At 37.7% G+C, this 17,493-nt stretch overlaps 1 protein-coding gene across 4 annotated transcripts in view; it reads right to left on the bottom strand.

Annotated features, from left to right (window-relative positions):
• Nucleotides 1-17,493, bottom strand: part of Copg2 (COPI coat complex subunit gamma 2) — a 125,338-nt gene that overhangs the window by 51,591 nt on the left and 56,254 nt on the right. For all 4 annotated transcript variants that reach the window (XM_037203673.1, XM_028866167.2, XM_028866168.2 and 1 more), the window contains 3 exons: nt 7,874-8,007; nt 7,372-7,439; nt 5,916-6,104 (listed from right to left, as the gene is read on the bottom strand). In XM_037203673.1, coding sequence (XP_037059568.1) covers nt 5,916-6,104; nt 7,372-7,439; nt 7,874-8,007 — 391 coding nt within the window. The remainder of the gene's footprint in view (nt 1-5,915; nt 6,105-7,371; nt 7,440-7,873; nt 8,008-17,493) is intronic.

Genomic DNA, 17,493 nt, shown 5'->3' with positions numbered 1-17,493 from the left:
TTGTATCTGTCTCCTTAAACTTTGGGCCAGTCACTTGCTTAATTTGCACAGAGGCAGGTTAATCCACTCAAGAAGAGCATAAAAACTTGTGATACCAATCCATTCCCATCCCCTTCAAGGCTGAAGACACAAAGGTAACAGTAACTGAGACATCTCATTACTAACTTTATGATACTTCAAAGGGTCCTAAGGCCTTCAGTCATGTCTTAAACCTGTATTTATCTTGGATTTTAGAAACAGAAGAACCTCAAGGTCAGATCACCCCGTTATGAAATCATTCACAGGCAGGAGCAATCATGTTATAAGAACTGGCTTACCCCTAAAGCATTAATGGCCTCTTACAGGGCCCCATGTCAAATTTAGTTCAATCATTCCCTGTCACACTCCTCTCCAGAGCAATTAAAGGACCTAATGCCTATTACAAACAAACAAACAAAAACCCACATACTGCTCTGGATAATAGAACAGATTTAGAAGATAAAACAAAAATTTCAGGAGAAACATAAAGTGAATATTTTGACAAACTTCCATAAATGATCAAAGACTAAAGCTAAAGGTATGAATAAATGCCATTGTCATTGAAGGTCTTATAGACACAGGGGCAGATGCAACAATAATTGCACCCAAATCTTGGCATCCAAATTGGTCTCTCCAGGATGTAAACGTTCAGCTTTTAGGGACTAGAACTTTATCTCAGGCAAAACAAAGCACAAAGTGGGTCAAATGTATAGGGTCAGAAGGGCAGAGAGGAAAATTAAAGCCATATGTAGCTAATATAGCAATGAATTTATGGGGATGTGATTTGTTACAGCAATGGAATACCCAAATTAATATTCCTCCAATCTCAGAAATAAACCATAAACTAATGTATGTTTTTGGGAAAACTATTAAAAGGTATTATAAAGAACAGTCACTGACCATTCAAGTTGTACAAGAACAGGGCAAAACTACTGTTGATCTTTCAAAGATAGCAATAGCCCTACTTTTAAATTGGTTGACTGACAAACCTGTTTGGGTGAAACAATGGCCTTTGACATCAGAAAAATTACAGGCCTCAGAACAGCTGGTACTGAGCTAAATGCTCAACATATTGAGGTATTGAATAGTCCTTGAATTCTCTTGTATTTGTTATTAAAAAGAAATCTGGAAAATGGAGAATGGTAACAGATGTAAAAGCTATTAATAAGGTGATTCACCCAATGAGCTCTTTACAGTCTGGAATTACCCTGCCTTCTCTATTACCTACAGGATAGTCTACTATAGTTATTGATTTAAAAGACTGTTTCTTCACTATACTTTTACAAGAAAAAATAGACAAAAATTTGCCTTCAAGGCGCCTACTTATAATAATTCTCAGGGTGCTAAGAGATATCAACGGAAGGTTCTCTCACAAGGGATGTTAAACAGCCCCACCCTGTACCAATATTTTGAACAACACATGTGTATAGAGAAGTTTCCTTTAGAAGGCACTAAAGAATGGGAAGATGTTTTTGAGAAATATAGTAAAGGTCTACACTTAAAATATAGCCAATGAAAATAATAAACAACTAATGACATTGATAATAAGTTGAGATCAATTGCCACACCAACTCCAGTGTCGTCCATGTGACATAAACAATTATGTCTATAATAGCGAACGGGAGAGATGTGTTCCACGGGACTAGGCTCCCTGGAGATCCCTGGCAGAGTGTCCGAGTTATGCTTCTTTCTTCACAGATGTGAAGATATACTTTACAGATCATGAGCTCCCTGGGCTATGGGTTCTGTATAACTGCTTTTCTGATAATGTTCTAATTAATCTATGAAGCACAGTCAAAATTAATGAATGCTTGGGTTGTGAACTATGGATAAAAGAGGAAGCTGGACTTGGAACTTAATTAAATATAGCAGAATGAGCTATTTTTTAAAGACCCCAAACTGCTAGATAAAGAAAGTATAATAGTTCAGGCACTTCTAAGGAATGAACACTCACCCACTAGGAATTGTTTAGGAATCCCAAATAAAGTGATTTGTGGTAGAAAATGTTATCTCATTGGAGGCAGATGGTGGGCCCCTATGTTGAGGAAGTTCAACATGGGAAACTTAAGGACTACAACAGAACCCCTTCCCCTTACAGGCGTAAAAGTACAAGAGTCCATATTCCAACAGGTAAAAAAGGTTTTATATTAGAAGAGATATGTGGTAAAAGAACTGAAGACAGACTTAGAGAGGGTCTGCAGCATCCAAATTGGCTAAGTGGGTCATGAGAACCAAAAAAGTAAAAGTGTATAATAACCTAAAAAACTGCTAAGATAAGATAAAGGACACAGCTGCAACCGCAAGAAGTCTGCACAAGTCTAGGGACTGTATTAAGTTTAAAAAACACAGACTGCTCTTTGGGTCATAAAGTTCTTGTGGGTGAAGGGATATGTCTAGCGCTGATTAATAATTGTGTGCTTGCTGTTTTTTAAAGATGATGTAATTAAATTACTGCCAAGCTCTTATTGTTTCTTGTATGACTTGATAGTTTTCTTTTCTGTATATAAACTACTGATTTGCAGAAGTAAAATTGCAGCAGATTCAAAACACTTCTGAGTGTGTTGTCTGTCTGTCATTCACCGAATCCTTGCCTTCCTGACTACTCAAGCCCTGGTTCTCCTATGGTCATGGTACCCCTGATGGGTCAGTCCATGGCAATCAATTCCTTTTTAAAGTTTCTTTTTATTTATTTATTTGTTTGTTTATTTTATTTATTTATTTATTTTTAGACAAGGTTTCTCTGTGTAGTTTTGGTGCCTATCCTGGATCTCATTCTGTAGCCCAGGCTGGCCTGGAACTCACAGAGATCCACCTGGCTCTGCCTCCTGAGTGCTGAGATTAAAGACATGTGCCACCACCACCCAGCTTCTTTTTATTTTTATAATTCCCTTTTTATTATAAAACTTCATGCAGTCACAGAAATCAATAACTAAAAAATTGAGAAAATCACTGATGTATACTGAGTTGTAAATAACTTAATGAGGATTTGTTTTATAAGGTTAAAAAGATAGCAAAATTAGTAATGGGGAGAGAGTCTACCAATTAAAGAATATAGCTTAACAATTAAAATTATTATCACCTTTTTCTAACTTTCTTATGGCATGTTTCAGACTACTTATTAAAATTCATATTTAACAAAGTATTATAAAAAACAATGCTTATACACTTCTTTCATAGTTTGTTTAAAAGATTTCCATAATCTGAATTTCTTTTATATACCTCTTTCCTGCCTGATCATGTCTTTTGTAGCCTTCCTTGATTTCTCTCCTGATATCTTTACCATTTCCTTATTTTTCTTCAGTTTACTAATGTAGCCCCAAATAATACATATACATATACATATACCTATGTAAGTTTTGCTTACTCTTTGGTATTTACATGACTGCTATCATTTTGTATATAACCTGCAACTTGCCCAATATGTTTATAAGTAATGCACACAACTGAAATAATCTCACAGTTCAAAAAGTGAAATTGTCGGATTCTCTCTTCTTCTTTTTTTTTTTCTTTCTAGTCAGACCTGGTAGCACCTATAATCTCTATTCTTGGAAAGCTGGAGTATCAAGATTGTGAATCTAAGACCAGCTCAGCCTACCTAGTAAGAACCTGACACAAAAAGAAAAAAATAAAAAATAAAAACAAATATTCAAAAAAAATCACTTTTATTAGACATTGGATTTTTGTTTAATTCTACAAGTAGTTGTACACAGGATAGATAAATATTTCCAATGATTCATATCCGGGCCATCAAGTTTTTAAAGTACTTTAATTTTCATCTTTCTAAACTTTTTTCATTTTCTAAAACTGAAGCCAGTAGACTACTACCCAATTTTGGTTGCATTCTGCTTGACTGTTTTTTCAGACAAGAGTCTGTTTACCCAGGATGTCTAGAACTTGTATGTAGCTCAGGCTGGCCAAAATTCATGATGCTTCTGCCCCAGCCTTCCAGGTATTAGGATTATAGGCACATGCCACCGTTCCACATTTATATTCTATTTTTGTAGGGTTTGAAAGCTATGATGGTTTTAGAATTTTTTTGTTTTTTTTTTTTTTTTTTTTTTTTTTTTTTTGTTTTTTGAGATAGTTTCTCTGTGTAGCTTTGCGCCTTTCCTGGAACTCACTCTGTAGCCCAGGCTGTTCTCGAATTCACAGAGATCTGCCTGGCTCTGCCTCCTGAGTGCTGGGATTAAACACATGCACCACCACCACCTGGCAGTTTTAGAGTTTTTAAAGAATTATTAAGAATAAAAATAAAGAATATGTAAATCGATAATTTTAGGAGCCTAGATAATCTATAGTATTTATTTTACAGTCATTTAGAGAAATTTACCAACTTCCATTCTAAAACATTATCCTTACCAATACACTTTCCCTACCATTCCAGTTTATTTTGGCAAACAGCTCCAACCCAATTATTACACTCCAAAGTTTTAATATGTCTACTTTTGTTTATTTTTTCTTTTTTTATATATATATATATATTTTATTTTACAATACCATTCAGTTCTACATATCAGCCATGGGTTCCCCTATTCTCCCCCCTCCCACCCCCTCCCTTTACCCTCAGCCTACCCTCCATTCCCACCTCCTCCAGGACAAGTCCTCCCCCGAGGACTGCGATCAACCTGGTAGACTCAGTCCAGGGAGGTCCAGTCCCTTCCTCCCAGACTGAGCCAAGTGTCCCTGCATAAGCTCCAGGTTTCAAACAGCCAACTCATGCAATGAGCACAGGATTTGGTCCCAGTGCCTAGTTGCCTCCCAAATCAACTGTCTCACCTATTCATATTAAGTAGACAGTAACAGTCCCTTGTGCTATATGGCTGAGCATTAAGAAAGAATGACATGGTCTTTTTTCCCTTTCTTTACACTAAAACTTAATGTCCTTTGATCATTTCTAATACACTGTCACTGGTTGTACTCAGCACTTTATTAGAACTGCTAGCTGTTTTAATAAGGCAAGAAAAAAGGAAGGAAAGGTCTTTGGGTTCAAAATAAGGAAACCTCATTTATACAAGATATTATTATTTATACAGATAATTTCAAACAATATAGGCAATAAGGGAATTCAGCAAGGTCACATGATACTTAGCAAATATGAAAAAATTAAAAGAAAAATAGTTTCACACATTAGTAGTAAATAATTATTTGATTATTTGATTTTCAAATAAAGACACCATGGTGGTTTGAATAGGAATGGACCCCAAAGACTCAGGTGTTTGAATGCTTGGAGAATAGGGAATGGTACTATTAGGAGGTGTGTGGCCTTGCTGGAATAGGTGTGGCCTTGTTGGAGGAAGTGTATCACTGTGGAGGCAGGCTTTGAGGTCTCATATGCTCAAATTGTGTCCAGCGTGGCACACAGTCTCCTTCTGCAGCCTATGGACTAAGATGTAAAACTCTCAGCTCCTTCTCCAGCACCTTGTCTGCCTGTATGCCACCATGCTTCTTGCCATATGATAATGGACTGAACCTCTGAAACTGTAAGCCAGACCCCATTAAATGTTTTCCTTCATAAGAGTTGCCGTGGTCATGGTGTGTCCTCACAGAAAAAAAAAAAAAAACCCTAAGACAGATACTAAAGCACTCCAATAGGGAAAGGAAGTCTTTTTAACTAATTATGCTGATATAACTGGGTTTGAGTATAGGAAAACATTGAACTTATCATACAAACATTAATTCAAGTGGTCACAAACCAAAATGTACAAGGTAAAACTCATGAAACATTTAGAATAAAACATCTTTACAACTTGGAGAAAGATAAAAGCTATTTATGTAGGATACAGCAATATCTAGGAAGGAAAAGAATGATAGCTCAGACTTGATAAAAAGTAAGACCTTCTCAAAAGATACTGTTAAGGCAAGCCATTGACCAAGGCAAAGCTTGTTTAAATTCTTACCTTGAACTCATCTGAGATTTCAGACACAAAAGAAGCTATCTGCTTCATAAGCCTGTCCACACTGCTCTCACTTCCTGTTTTGAGCAATGTAGTAATGGCCAGTGTAGCAATGCTTCTGTTTGAGTCTGTGATTAAGTTTTCTAAGTCCAGGTTGCAGGCAGTCACAGCAGAGGGGTGCTTCATTGCCACCTTGTAGAAGGTAGTGAGAAAAAAAAAAAAAAGTAAAGCACATTGTTGTTGATAAAGGCCAGAACCTAAACTTTAACTAAGGTAAGTGACAATCTAAAGGGAACAGTGTAGGCCAAAGTAATCCTTTCAGATCAGGTGTGGCGAATGCCTACAACCTCAGCACCTGAGAGCTGAAGGTAGAAGGACCAGGAGTTCAGTGTCATCTATGGCCACTCAGCAAGTCCCAGGCCAGCCCGGGCTACCTGACACCATCTCAACTCCCTGCCCAAAGTAATTGTTTTTTAACTAACAAGGTTTCACTTGATAAATGAGTAATGACCACAATACAGCATAGTACTCTCCTTTGTTAACCTCTCCCATGCAGCCTTAATAACAATATCAATCTCTTTTATTATAGGTGTCCTGTTATCCTTATAGTTTCTGTGTTCATGAACGTCTCTTCTACTAAACATTAGAACTCTGAGAAAAAGATCTATTATGGTAAATGCTGATCAACAAAACGTTCTGTTACTTTAAAGCACTCCTGCAATTAAACAAATTCCTGCCAAACTGAAGTGCCCACCACTGCTAAACTATGTCAGCCATTCTGCATTGATGCTGTCCATCTCTGTCTATCCCACATTGGCACAGATCATAGATCTGCAGATCATTATCAGTAAAACTCATTCAACAGGAAAAGATGACCCAGACTAGTGAAAAATTTTCATTTATCCATGTATCAAAGAATCATATGCTTTGTGCAGAAATCTTTGTGTATTTTAATGGTTGGTTGCTACTTCGGGCCCACTGGAGTTATTATAAGAGATAGCATCATATTATATAGCCTCTCTAAAATTCACAAATGTGAATTCTAAGACACAACTAGTTTCAAGATTAGAGATGAGAAACTGATAAAAATGTTCAATCTTTGTATTGTTTTGTATGATTTTCATTAGCACAAGTGGCTATAAGCATAGGTAGCATGATTAGAGTGACTAAGAAACAGAGTCCCTTACTTAAATCTTAATAAACTTAAATTGGCACTTGTGAATGGACTTCATATTGAACAGCGTAACTCTTGAACATAAAGTGCTCAGAAGTTAGAAATGAATTGTAATCTTCCATGAACTAACGGTATAAATGGCTACAACTAAGGCCACAAGCACAAATAAGTACACATGTGAAGCCTATAGATCATATATGCTAAGCTTGAAGAGAAAGCCAAATGCTCTGTATTTAATGTTTCTGAATTAAACATACAAGTCTATATTATCAGCAGGATACCTACTTTGTTCAAGGTCCTCACAGCTGCATATCTCAAGGCTGGCTTAGGAGAGCTACAGAAAAGTTGAAGAACTGGAAAAAGGGAAACAGAAAAGTCACTGTGGATCCCACTCACCATATAGCTGAAAAGTACAATGTGTAATGAATCATGCTCATTGTGTGTATCAGGAAATAGATCACAGCATCAAACCTCCATGTGAATGAACAATAATATCAAAAATAGGGGAAAAAAGCACTGTTTGTTCAGGCATAAAACCTTCAGTAGAAAACAAGGTTTGCTTTTCCTCTTTAAGAATTAATATCCCAATTTAAATAAGAGAAATAGTGCTAGTTATGAAAGCAAATGTGTTTTCTAAACATTAAAGAAAACTGCAGTCATTAACAAGGATCTTTATTCACTGAGCAATCTTGGCCCTAAACACCACTCTTACTGACCACTCTGCAGACCTGTTGGTTTAAAGAAATGTAAGAACATAAACAGAGGACAGCTGTCAAACACAACTGACCTGAGACGGCAGGCGCCAACTCTCTTGCAGTACAGTTGGGAAGATGAATAATGGCAGAGGCAGCTTCATAAATAACCATTTCATGTTTATTTCGCAAGCAACTCTCAATGAAGTCAAAGAGTGGACTTTCATGACTGCCAATAAATACATATAGACCATGTTTACATATCAAAAAGCAGGATGTATGCACAATGGTTAAAAGCACAGGCAGACTGAGATATACTTCTGGAACACTGGATAAAAGATCACTGAAAATTTACTTCTTTAAAAAGCAATGAAAATTTGTCAAAACTAGTTTCTTCAGAACTTTAAAATTTAACCCAGTGAGCAATTACTAAAGAAAACTACGAGATCTTAGAATGGTGAGCTTTCTGGTGCTTTAACTTGCAGGAGTCTCAATTTCTATCCTTCCTTCCTGGGATCACTGTAGCTCTGGAAACCAGCAGCCTCATAACCACTGAACCTGTGAAAGCCAGCAGCCTCAGAGAATTGGTTTAATATGAGTCAAATCAATTCATGTTACATATCACATTAAAAATATAAAATATGAAAACTACATAGTTATTATTCTAACCTAAGAATCATGATGCATACAAAGAGACAGTAAAATACTGCCCAAACACAAGAATAAAAGTAGTCACCAGCAATTACTCCTGAGAAAGCCTAGATATCAGTCTTACTAGACAAACACTTTGAGTCAACTGATACAAACATGTACAAAGGACTAAAGGAAACTACATCTAAAGAATTAAATCAATCTATAACTATGAGAGATTAAAACTAATTAAAAACCAGAGATTTGGAAAAAGCAATGACTGTTCATAAAACATTAATCAAGGAGGTTTGTTGTGGAATATTAAACTATGTAAAGATGTGTTACATTTGTTTCTGCTGCCTTTGTTAATGCTGTAAAGACATGTTACATTTGTTTCTGTTGCATTTGTTCAATTATGTAAAGATGTGTTGCTGTTTCACCTTGCCCCTAAAGCACTTGATTGACCTAATAAAAAGCTGAATGGCCAATAGCCAAGCAGAAGAGGGATAGGTGAGGCTGGTGGGCAGAGAGAATAAACAGGAGGAGCAATCTATTTTCGAAGAGAATGAGAGGAAGAGAAGAAGGAAGAGACTAGAGAGAAAGAGGGACACACCTGGGGCGGAAGCCAGGCAGCCACCAGCCAGCCAGAGAAACATCAGGAAAGTAAGACAGACAGAAAGCAAGAAAGAAAAGGTAAAAGGCCCCGAGGCAAAAGGTAGATAAAAAGAAACAAGTTAATTTAAGTTAAAAGAGCTAGTCAGAAACAAGCCTCAGTTGGTCGACAGTTGGTCGAGCATTCATAAATATTAAGTCTCCATGTCATGATTTGGGAGCTGGTTGGTGGCCCAAAGATTGCAAATGTGCACGATGGACAAAGAGCCAGAAAACTGATGTAGCCAGCAAAGGGAAATAAACAAACAAACAAACAAACAAACAAAAAACAGGAAGAAATGAACAAGGTTTGGAGACCCATGAAGCATGAGCAAACTCCATGTAATTAAGAGTCTCCTAAGAAAAGAGACAAGGGGGCAAAATATTTGAAGAAATAATGACTGAAAACCTCCAGATTGATTGATCAAAATCACATCTACAGGCCACAGAAGTTCAACAAATCTCAACAGGATAAATACATATTGATACAATGTTGTTGAAGTATTAAGTAAATAAAAAATTCTGACAGCAACAGGGCAAAAACCAAAACAACTCATCACACTTCGGAGAAATCAAGACAATTATACAATTAATGGCTGACTTTGGGGACTTCACCCTATGCATAACACCAGCCTGCCTCACTGCCAGCTCCCCTCCCAGCCTGAATATTAGAGGGCACAGAAAGAAGCTTGTCTAATTCATTCATTCATTCATTCATTCATTTTTTTTTTATTTTTATTTTTTTTGGTTTTTTCGAGACAGGGTTTCTCTGTGTAGCTTTGGAGCCTGTCCTGGATCTCGCTGTATAGCCCAGGCTGGCCTCAAACTCACAGAGGTCCGCCTGGCTCTGCCTCCCGAGTACTGGGATTAAAAGTGTGCGCCACCACCGCCCAGCCTCATCATTACTTTTGCCTTTACTAATTTTTAAATTCATAATTTTATTATACATTATTTTTACTATTTTCTTTTCTATTGCCACTTATGATGTAGTAATGACTTTAATGTCTTTTAAACTATATTTCTTTTAAAGATTTACTTTATTCTAAATTATGTGTATGTGTGGATTTGTGGGTATGTTACCTGTACAAAAAAATTCAACAACTTGGACTACAAATTCAGTACTTGGGATAAAAAAATTCAGCCAAAGACATCTTAAAAATGAAAAACTCCATCAGTCAAGTAAAAACTCTTACTAGAAAGTATAATCAACAGACTAGAGCAGGTGGAAGAAAAGCTATTAGGAGCTGATGACAAAGGCAGGAAATCGATATTTAGATAACGGTGAAAACAAAATTCAAAAATAATAAAAATAACATTCTAATGCACCACTAAGAGACCAAAGTGACCCAATCCACGGTGCAGAAAGACCCAAAAAGAACAGACCAAAGGGACTGAAAATTTATTCAGAGAAGTATGGCAGAAAACTTTCCAAATCAAGAAATGGCTCAGTGGTCAAGTTCATGTCAAATAATTCATAAACACCTATAACTCTAGTTCCAAGAGATCCAACACCCTCCTCTGGAATCCGTTGGCACTCAGACATACATGTGCATATACATACCAACAGACACACCCACACATACATATAAATGAGATAAAATACATCTTTAAAAAATAATTTCTTGCCGGGCGGTGGTGGCGCACGCCTTTAATCCCAACACACCCACACATACATATAAATACATATAAATGAGATAAAATACATCTTTAAAAAATAATTTCTGTGTGGTGGCGGCAGCGGCGGCAGCAGCGGCAGCGGCGGCGCACGCCTTTAATCCCAGCACTCGGGAGGCAGAGCCAGGTGGATCTCTGTGAGTTCCAGGCCAGCCTGGTCTACAGAGCGAGATCCAGGAAAGGCACCAAAACTACACAGAGAAACCCTGCCTCAAAAAACAAAACAAAACAAAAAAAATTTTCTTATATCTTATTTATCATAATGGAATAAAATTAATATCATGAGAAAGTACAGAAGCCACATAAAAACATGGAGATTGAATATGCAAACTATATTTGCTACATACAAAGTATAATTTTTAAAAAATTAAAGAAATCCTAGAATCAAGTGAAAATAAAACCACAATTTATTAGAATTTTTGGTATACAGCAAGGGCAGGAGAGGCAAGCTTATTGAGATGAGTGCCTACATTCACAAGTCAAGAGAATTCTCTGACAAACAAATTTAGTAGGTGGAAATAAAAAGAAATAATAGAGCAGGGTAGAAATTAATGAAATGAAGACCACAAGAAGATCAATGAGCTAGCTGGTGGCACACACCTTTAATTCCAGCACTTGAGAGGCAGAGGCGGGCGGATCTCTGAGTTTGATGTCAACTTGGTCTACAGAGTGAGTTCTAGGACAGTCAGGGCTACACAGATTTTTTTCTAAAAAAAAAAGACCATCAATGATGCAGTTGCTTTTTTGAAATGATAAACAAGACTGACAAATGCTTAGACAAACTAACCAAAAAGAAAGACTCAATAACATCAGAGGTGAAAGGGGTGAAGAAAATCCATAGGAAATGAATTCTTGGCAAAGGTGCCTATTGGAGGAAAGAATGCCTTAGCCACAAATGGTGTTAGGGAACTGGATGGCAAAGACTGAAACACAATCTTCATCTCTAACCTTGTACAAAAATCAACTCAAAATGGACTGAAAGGTCTTAATATAGGACATGAAACTTTGACCCTATGAAAGAAAAATATAAACATTTCAAGATACAGGGACAAGCATCAACTTTGAGTAAGACTCAAACAACTCAGGAAATAACAGCTAGGCCTATCAAAGATCAAATCAAGTTCGCGCACAGCAAAGGAAACAACAACCTGAAAAGAGCCTACAGGATGGGAGGTAATCTTCCTTAGTTACTCATTAGGCAGGGCACTAATAACTAGAATAAAGAGCTGAAAAAATTAACTGAGTAAATGAACTGAGCAGAGAGTTCTCAAAAGCAGTACAAATGGCCAATACATATATTAAATATTTAACCATCCTTAGTCATCACTGATTACAAATGAAACTACACTGAAATCCCATCTCTGCCCCAATCAGAATAGCTGTATCATAAGAAAACAAATGAGAACAAATGCAGGTGAGGATGCAGAGATAAAGGCACCCTTAGACACTGCTAGTAGAACTGTAAATCAGTACAGCCACTATGGAAATCAATATGGTGGTTCCTCAAAAAACTATAAAGGTATACCACTGCTGAGTATGTTTCTGGATGAATCTGTGTCAGCATACTATAGGTACTTGCATACTCATTCATAGCAAATAGATAATAAATATGTATTACACAACATACTACATTACATGTAATATCAAATATAATAATAATCATAGTAAAACAAAAATTGGTTATTAGAAAAAAATCAAATGTTAAATACTACATTAATACCCATTTACTACTACAAACAACAATAACAATATTAAGAGAAACAACCAGAGGTGCTGTGGAATAATGCTTTTGTACACTGGTTTAATAAAACACTGACTGGACAGTAGCCAGGCAGGAAGTATAGGCAGCATAAGCAGACAAGAATTCAAGGAAGAGGAAGGCTGAGTCAGGAGTCATCAACCAGACACAGAGGAAGCAAGATGTGAAGACAGAATTGAGAAAAGGTACCAAGCCACGTGGCTAAACATAAATAAGAATTATGGGTTAATTTAAGTGTAAGAACTGGTCAGTAATAAGCCTGAGCTAATGGCCAAGAAATTACAATTAATATAAGCCTCTGTGTGTTTACTTGGGGGGCGCGAGTGGGAGAGATGTGTTCCAGCCGGGACACAGGAAAACTTCCAACTACATAGAGGGCATGGTCTCAATTGGATAAGGAGATCTTTAAAGATCTACAACTACTACCAAGCTTAGTGGTTTCCCTGGAGAACTGCAGGCAGACAAAGAAGCCGCCTTTCAGCATTTCTACACACTAGTGTACTAAAGACCTGAGCCAGTGAAAAGGACAAAGCCCAAAACACAGAAGTTAGTCTAGAAACAAAGAAGTAAAACCATATTTGTTCACAGGTGACATGATTTTGTACACAGAAAATCCAAAGGAGGAAGAGAGGGAGGGAGGGAGGGAGGGAGGGAGGGAGGGAGGGAGAGGGAGGGAGGGAGGGAGGGAGAGAGAGAGAGAGAGAGAGAGAGAGAGAGAGAGAGAGAGAGAGAGAGAGCAAATGAGCAAGAGCATTAGCTAGGAGTCTAACAAGTTTATAGTCTATAGACTGACATAAAAACAACTGTATTTCAATGTGCTACAAAAAGAAATCACTCAGCAATAAAAAAGGAGCAAAGATTCATGTTGTCATAAAGTAAACCTCTAAATATTAGGCTAAACGAAAACAGCATGAATATGACACTATTTATAGGAAATGTTTACACAGGCAAAATTTAAAGAGACGAAAGGCAGCTCAAGGGCTGAGGAACTAATGACAGATGAAAGTGATGGAAACATTCTAGAGACAGCTGTACTGATGGCGGTGCAGCCGGATAAGCTTACCAATAAATTATACAACTGTATGCTTAGGTGAGTGGATTTTATCATCTGTAAATTAATCTCAATGAAACTGTTCAACAATACCCAATACTGAGCTGGGCATGGTTGGCTAAGACCTACGATCTCAGCACTTGGAAAGCGGAGGCAGTAGAATTATTATGAGTCCCAGGTAGGCCTGGGCTATAAAATGAAGCCCTATTTTAAAAAACAAACATATACCGGGTGGCAGTGGTGCACACCTTTAATCCCAGTACTTGGGAGGCAGAGGCAGGCGGATCTCTGTGAGTTCAAGGACAGCATGGTCTACAGAGTTGAGATCCAGGACAGGCACCAAAGCGACACACAGAGAAACCCTATCTCTAAGAACCAAAACAAAAACAACAACAAAAACCCCAAACATATTATATTAGTTGATCAAAATTTAAAATATGAAAATCTTTTCATATATAACATTGCTGAGAAGGAAGCCTAGTTGTCCTAAACAAACAAAAAAACTCATATTCATTTACTAAAAGTTATCAAGAGGTACCAAAACAAACTATTTAAAAAGTTTTTGTTTATCACTATCGATACTATGTGTGTGTGTGGGGGAGGGGGGATAAACTAATGTGGGTATGCATGTGTGGAGATCAGAGAACAGTGTCTGGAGGTGGTGCTCTCTCCTATGGGTTCCGGGAACTGAACTAAAAGGCTTGCCTGGTGAGTGCTTTTACCCACTAAGTCATCTATCTCATCATCTGCTGCCTCGATATCTGAAACTCTACAGAGCCGGTAAACCTAGATTATGTTCTTTTAAGTATTTGTAGTGTTCCTTTATACAGGTCTTTCTTTCTTATTCCTAAGTACGCAAGGAAACTGCTTTCAATCCCCATTAACCAACTAGGACTGACTTCTATCAATCAACTGAATAATTTACAACAGTTCTTAACCACATGCTCTCTTATAACACTAAAATTTTTTAAATTTCTTTTGGGGGAGGTAGTTCTTTTTGGTTTTTGTTTGTTTTGTTTTGTTTTCAAGACAGGGTTTCTTTGTGTAGCCTTGGCTATCTTGGAACTAGCTCTATAGTTAGTCCAGGTCAGCCTCAAACTTACAGAGATCTACCTGCCTCTGCCTCCCAAGTGCTGAGATTAAAGTGGAGGTAGTTCTTCAAGGTCTATAGCCCATGCTGGCCTCAAACTTACACTCCTCTTGCCTCTTCTGCCTGAGTGCTGGCATTACAGGCATGAGCCATCATATCCAGCTTGCATTTTAATAGTGAATAAATTAAGTGTGATCCCTACCTTTTAATATTACCCTCATAAATTCTACTATATTCAAAATATTATTCAAGAAACTAGCAGAAAGTCTTACATCCAGTAGCCCTAAAACAGTTTCCAATATCCTGTTGGATACTGTCCTGGTTTGCTTTCTATGGCTGTGATAAAACACTGATCAAAAGGGTTTATCTCATCTTACACGTCCAAAAGTCCATCACTTAGACTACCTTGTAAGCTCCAAGCCAGTGAAAGACCAGTCTTAGTTAGGGTTTCTATTGCTGTGAAGACACACCATGACTATGGCAACTCTTATAAAGGAAAACATGGGGTTGGGGATTTAGCTCAGTGGTAGAGCACTTGCCTAGCAAGCGCAAGGCCCTGGGTTTGGTCCTCAGCTCCAAAACAAACAAACAGACAAACAAAGGAAAAGATTTAATTGGGACTGGCTTGCAGTTTCAGAGGTTTAGTGTGTTATTGTAATGAAAAGAAGCATGGTGGCATGCAGGCTGACATGGTGGAGAAGGAGCTAAGAGTTCTACACCTTGATCTACAGGCATAGCTTGAGCATGAGACCTCAAAGCTTGCCTCCACAGTGACATACTTCTTCCACAAAGCTACACCTCCTCCAACAAAACCACATCTCCTAATAGTGCCACTCCTTATGAGCCCATGGGGCCATTTTCATTCAAACTGCCACTGAACCTATCTTAAAAAAAAAAAAAAAATCAGCCGGGCGGTGGTGGCGCACGCCTTTAATCCCAGCACTCGGGAGGCAGAGGCAGGCGGATCTCTGTGAGTTTGAGGCCAGCCTGGTCTATCAAGTGAGTTCCAGGAAAGGCGCAAAGCTACACAGAGAAACCCTGTCTCGAAAAACCAAAAAAAAAAAAAAAAAAAAAAAATTCAAGATGGATAGCAGCTGCATGAAGTTGACCTGTAGTCTCCATATGCATGTATACACATGTGCACATGCAACCACATACACATATGCACTCACATGAACACACACATATATGCACAAGAGACTATAATCAGTGGGATGTTCTCTTTTATAGAAATGATGTGCTGGGTGATGGTGGGGCACGCCTTTAATCCCAGCACTCGTAGGCTGAGCCAGGAGGATCTCTGTGAGTTCGAGGCCAGCCTGGTCTACAGAGTGAGTTCTAGGACAGCCAGGGCTACACAAAGAAACCCTGTCTCGAAAAACCAATTAAAAAAAAAAAAAAAGAAAGAAAGAAAAAGAAAAAAATTTCTTAATAGAAATGATGCTAGTCTTCACATTCACTTTACTATGTTTTTTCTGTGAAGCAGTATTTTTCAAAGATGAAGTCATATGGATAGAATTCATTTCTGATTAAATATTTAAGAATATCTTATAACTAAATTTTCTGTATGAGTTTTTTGTTGGATGCATATTAAAGATACCTCTCAGAATTCAGACATTATAAATAATATAGGAACTGACATCTTGTTTCCTTGTGCACAAGTATTCCTCTGTGGAATTCTTGAAGAGAAACTTCTGGATTACAGACAAGCAATGTATGTGCTTTTATTTTTTAATAGGCATGCAAATGACCCCCCAAAGAAGTATCTGTTCTGTTTTATACCCCCAGCAATGTTGAGAATATTTACATTCTAGCTAATATTTGATACTATAAAGTATTAAATATGTTGCCAATATGATGATAGCTGGAAATGGTATTTTATTTTGATGTGTATGTTTCTAATTAACGGTGAGGCGAAACTTTTTAAAAAAAGTCTATTGCAAAATCTTTGTTTTAGTAAACCATTAGCTTTACTTACTGAAGAGTTGTAAAACTGTTTGATTACAATTTGTTTTTATTTTGTTGAGACATGGTTTGCTATGTAGTCAGGTTGGCCAGCCTCCCAAGTGTTGGGATTATTGTTGAGACGCCACTATGCCCACCTTTCTTCTTTTCCCTCCGTTCCCTTCCTTCTCCTCTCTACACTGACCTAGAACAAATGGGCAATGGCGGGGCCAGAGCACCTAGCACTACTTCAGTCTCTTCTGTTAGAGTTTCCTCCAATGCATCTTATACCTGTTGGATTTATGAGTCCTACTTAGTCATTTGTGTTTGGTTTACATTTTTAAAATGTCATGCAAACTGGCCCTCAAGTTGGATTTCTGCCATGGCCTTCTGAAAGTGAATCAATGGATCAGAGGTGAAAAATTTACTTAGCACCACCAGTCACTGAGATTTATCACTGACTGACAGGAAGAAACAGCCCCAATGTCACAGTAATTGAGACACCTGGGAGTAAGAACGCACAGGTATTATAATTTAGAAGGGAAAAAAGTGTCCCCACAAAAAGATCATGGGAAGGCTCATGTTTTATCCCTGATTACTGAGAGGTGACTGAGGGCACTAACGTTAATCAATGGATTCATCCACTGAGTTCACAGCGCCTGGACTACTATGATGGAGGGCATTATTGGAGGAAGTAAGTCAGTAAGGGCATGCCTTTGAACGGTGTACCTTGTCCTGGCTGCTTTCTGTGTGACTGACTCCTCTCACCATGAACTCAGCCAGTTTTTCCCATGACATGCGCCCTACCACAATACTGTCTTACCATGCATGGCCCAGAAGCAATGGAGCAACACAACCACAGACTCAAACCTTTCAAACCAAGAGTAAAGAAAATCTTTCTTCTTTTGTTTCTAGA

This window comes from Peromyscus leucopus, chromosome 3, assembly GCF_004664715.2.
Source record: "Peromyscus leucopus breed LL Stock chromosome 3, UCI_PerLeu_2.1, whole genome shotgun sequence".
NCBI classification, from domain to species: Eukaryota; Metazoa; Chordata; class Mammalia; order Rodentia; family Cricetidae; genus Peromyscus; species Peromyscus leucopus.
This window is presented reverse-complemented; position numbering and strand designations above follow the sequence as displayed.